This window comes from Diaphorina citri, unplaced genomic scaffold (genome assembly GCF_000475195.1).
Source record: "Diaphorina citri unplaced genomic scaffold, Diaci psyllid genome assembly version 1.1 scaffold7968, whole genome shotgun sequence".
Taxonomy (NCBI): domain Eukaryota; kingdom Metazoa; phylum Arthropoda; class Insecta; order Hemiptera; family Psyllidae; genus Diaphorina; species Diaphorina citri.
The window spans coordinates 1-1,578 of NW_007385344.1; the positions used below are offsets into that span (position 1 = coordinate 1).

At 36.1% G+C, this 1,578-nt stretch overlaps 1 protein-coding gene across 1 annotated transcript in view; it reads right to left on the minus strand.

The window, feature by feature from the left end:
* Positions 1 to 1,038: 1,038 nt before the first annotated feature.
* The window catches only part of LOC103522334, a gene marked incomplete at both ends in the record, with an annotated part of 2,020 nt that continues 1,480 nt past the window's right edge, over positions 1,039 to 1,578 (minus strand). The window contains 5 exon segments of the mRNA XM_008487437.2: positions 1,039 to 1,078; positions 1,081 to 1,124; positions 1,127 to 1,172; positions 1,174 to 1,200; positions 1,202 to 1,224. Of these exon segments, the coding sequence (XP_008485659.2) occupies positions 1,039 to 1,078; positions 1,081 to 1,124; positions 1,127 to 1,172; positions 1,174 to 1,200; positions 1,202 to 1,224 (180 nt within the window).

Below are 1,578 nucleotides of genomic sequence, written 5' to 3' on the forward strand. Positions count from 1 at the left end.
CAAGGATGCAACACAAAACGTTTGGTTAAAATAGGTGCTGCGGTTGGCGGTATTTTGACCGCTTTTTGGCGGGTTTCGTCCGCTTTTTGGCGGTTTTCAGCTATACTGACTAAACGGTTAGAGATATTGTAAAAGTTACTATAGAACATAAAAATAAGCATCATTCAATAGGATAAGGAAAGTCGTGTGATGTTCACACCAGATTTTTTATTAGTAATATTGGTATTTTTTTCTTTTTTAGTAGATAACTAAAAAGGGCATTGGTGTTGTCATTTACAATATCTTGTAAATGGTGTTATGCTCCTTGTAAAAAAAAGTCCTTTTTATACGTTTGTCCTCCGTCCGCCCGCCTAAAATATAGCAAAATGTCCGCCTTTTCGAAGTTTCGGCCTCAATACCTAATTAACGTAATGTATCGTTTTCCGTTGAGAATTGAGAAGAGGACGTCAGGACTCGAACTTTTAAAAAGTATAACTTTAATTTTTGTGTAGAGAGAGAGAGAGAGAGAGAGAGAGAGAGAGAGAGAGAAATGCTTAACAGCCACCTTCCTGCTCAACAGCAGGTTGCCTCACGGACAAAGGATAGATACCAAATGATTTTGAGAAGATTTAAGTCCATGTCTCTATGTACAATGTACGTACATTTAGTATGTATATAAATAGGTGGTAGGTATGTAGGTACCTAGGTTCACTGTACATGCATAGATAAAAAAAAAAAAAATCATGTACCTACTTATTATACTGGTGATTTTTGTGTTGATTATGTTCTGCGTCCTCCTTTTGGTTGAAATGTCCGCCTTTTTTTAGCCAAAATGTCCTCCTTTTGAAATTTCTTATCTGGTATCCTAGTCCCAGGTAATCATTATCCACTCATCAGAGTGACCGAGGTGAGTCCCCCCGCGATTCTTCGCGTCGCATTACACTTCCCTTCCCACTAGTGTGATTTAATATTTATTTTTTTTTTTTTTTCATAAATACTTCAATCCATTTATTTATATTATTTTATCATAATATCAAGATAAAAGGATTATGGACATACCTCTGAAGTGTTTGTCAGCTAAGAGGAAGGTAATCAACTTCTAGAGGATTCTTTCTTTGGTTCAAATTCCACCAGATTTCCACCAAACTCTTACACATGGACATTGAGGATTTCCAGTTGAGCTGTCGATCGCTTCATATGATAACAGTTCTTAACTATCCGAGGTGAAATTAGCGGGACAAGGATCTGAAATTATATCCAAAACCAAAACAAGACCAAAAGTCAGCAAGTATTTCATTTATTTTATTGTGAGATGCAAACTGTAGGTATAGTTGAAAACACCTAAAAAGCCTACCGCCAACATTAACTACATACAAACTACCTATCTAATCATCTAAATTCTAACCTATATATGTTCTGCCCTAAAATATATTGTAATCCAGTACTCATTCCTAACAAAAAGAACGTATTACTTCACCTTTCCTATAAGGAAGCGAAAGTATCTACATACTTAATGGGAAATTTTCGAGGTCAGTTTTTAGTGCCAAACACGTTTTGGGTCCCTAAAAGAGCCTACAATCCAAAAGCGTCCAAAGTTTC